This window comes from Austrofundulus limnaeus, unplaced genomic scaffold (assembly GCF_001266775.1).
Source record: "Austrofundulus limnaeus strain Quisiro unplaced genomic scaffold, Austrofundulus_limnaeus-1.0 Scaffold169, whole genome shotgun sequence".
NCBI lineage: Eukaryota > Metazoa > Chordata > Actinopteri > Cyprinodontiformes > Rivulidae > Austrofundulus > Austrofundulus limnaeus.
The window spans coordinates 290,237-292,112 of NW_013952571.1; the positions used below are offsets into that span (position 1 = coordinate 290,237).

Sequence of the window (1,876 nt, forward strand, 5' to 3'; positions counted from 1 at the left end):
CAATCAACCAATCTGCACATGGATCATGCTCCTATTTATTTATTTTTTGGGCCATTTCTATATTTCTACTTTTATTTTTAATTATGTCACTTTAAGTCCTCCATATTTTAACTCTTCCATTGGAAATCATCACATGTTGCTCTCTGCATGGTTGTTTCTGCTGAACTTCTCTTCATCTCACATCTATTCCACCTTTATTCTCTCATCTTAAACATGTAAACTGGTCTCTCTGACAAACCAAATCTAAACGTGAGGTTAAGAGAAAAGTTGGAGCATGGGCTGCCTACAGGAGTGTGTGCCGTTACCTCAGTGTACTGACCCATGCTGGTTGTGTACTGACCCATGCTGGTTGTGTACTGACCCATGCTGGTTGTGTACTGACCCATGCTGGTTGTGTACTGACCCATGCTGGTTGTATACTGATCCATGCTGGTTGTATACTGATCCATGCTGGTTGTGTGCCATCTCCCAGGAGATAGCCGAGGAGCTAGGAATGCTGTCCTCTGATAGCTCAGAGGAAGAGGTGCTGACCACCAGGGTGGTCCGACGCAGAATAATCATTCAGGTAAAAAGAAAACATGAAACAGCTCAGGTAAACCACTGAAGGGTGTTTTTGTTAAACTTGACGTTTGAGGTGAATCTGGATAAAAATCAGTTCAGCWTTTACATGGCACCAATTATTTTCTTGCAATACAAAAAAAAAAATCACTTTCTGGAAGTAAGATGTAAAGTTTTCTGTTTGATTTTTCTTCACTGTTACTTTTATTCATTTCTTATGGTACACTGCATTCTTGAGTACCCTCTTAAAGACCCCACATAAACTGCAGACCTCCTGACTGATTTGTAATGTAACAGTTTCATCATCCAGTGTGACTGAAGTCCTAAAACGTTTTGTAGACCTGCTGGTTCTGACTGAGGAATGTTWAATTCAAACGCAGCTGTCTAAAGCTCTGTTCAGTTCAGTTCATCTGACATGAGCTGACAGCTTGTGTTTTGTGTCTTGCAGGCAGATCATTTGCCAGACATCCCACCGCAGACCATCACAGAGGAGAAGTACACAGATGAACACGGTAACATGGTGGTGAAGAAAGTAAGGAACATTTAAAAACACAATTAAAGCATTGAAATCTCAGAATCACTGGACTTTTTTCAGTAGAACTTGTCTTGATTCATTGTGCACCAGATCACACGGAAGGTGGTGCGCAAGTATGTGTCTCCGGACGGTTCAGAGACACAGGAAGTGAGCGTGGAGGGCTCTCAGCAGGAGGCGCTGCAGATAGAGGAGGGAGACTCTGTGTCCAGGGTGGTGAAGAGGACAGTGCTGCACACACAGGGAGATCAGAGAGAGGTGGGGGTCCAACAGGTGCTGCTGATCTGACACACTTCTGTGATCCTGTCTACTTTGTTCTGTTTGATCCTGAAACTGGTCCTGAAACTGWTGAAGGTTTGGTTCAGATCTGTTTCATCATTTTGTTACTAATATGATAAAAAAAACTGTAACTAAAATATTACTTACAGACAGATCATGCTCCTCCGGCTGACAGCTTTGATGCCATAAATGTTTTAGTATCTCTCGTGGTCCTAATTCTCCCTTTTGCATTGGTTACAAATGTTTTCTGCAAGGATTTTAAAGGGATATTTCAACTATTTTGAAGTATTTTTAATGTAAAATCTGTGAACAAATAATGACTTACTAACAATGTAGACTCAGCTAGTCTGAACACAGCTGAGATCCCTGCCATTTACAGTATAATCTGTGACAATTTCCAAAACTTCTCAGTGGTTGATGTGAACACAGTTTTATAAAAGCTTTGTCAGGTCCTCTGGCTGCATCATGCTGCAGTGAAGCATGGAGGTGGCTGCATCATGCTGCAGT

The 1,876-nt window shown here is 41.8% G+C and overlaps 1 protein-coding gene across 5 annotated transcripts in view; it reads left to right on the plus strand.

The window, feature by feature from the left end:
• Nucleotides 1–1,876, plus strand: part of ank2b (ankyrin 2b, neuronal) — a gene marked incomplete in the record, with an annotated part of 125,750 nt that overhangs the window by 117,127 nt on the left and 6,747 nt on the right. For all 5 annotated transcript variants that reach the window (XM_014017466.1, XM_014017467.1, XM_014017468.1 and 2 more), the window contains 2 exon segments: nucleotides 1,007–1,090; nucleotides 1,184–1,348. In XM_014017466.1, the coding sequence (XP_013872920.1) occupies nucleotides 1,007–1,090; nucleotides 1,184–1,348 (249 nt within the window).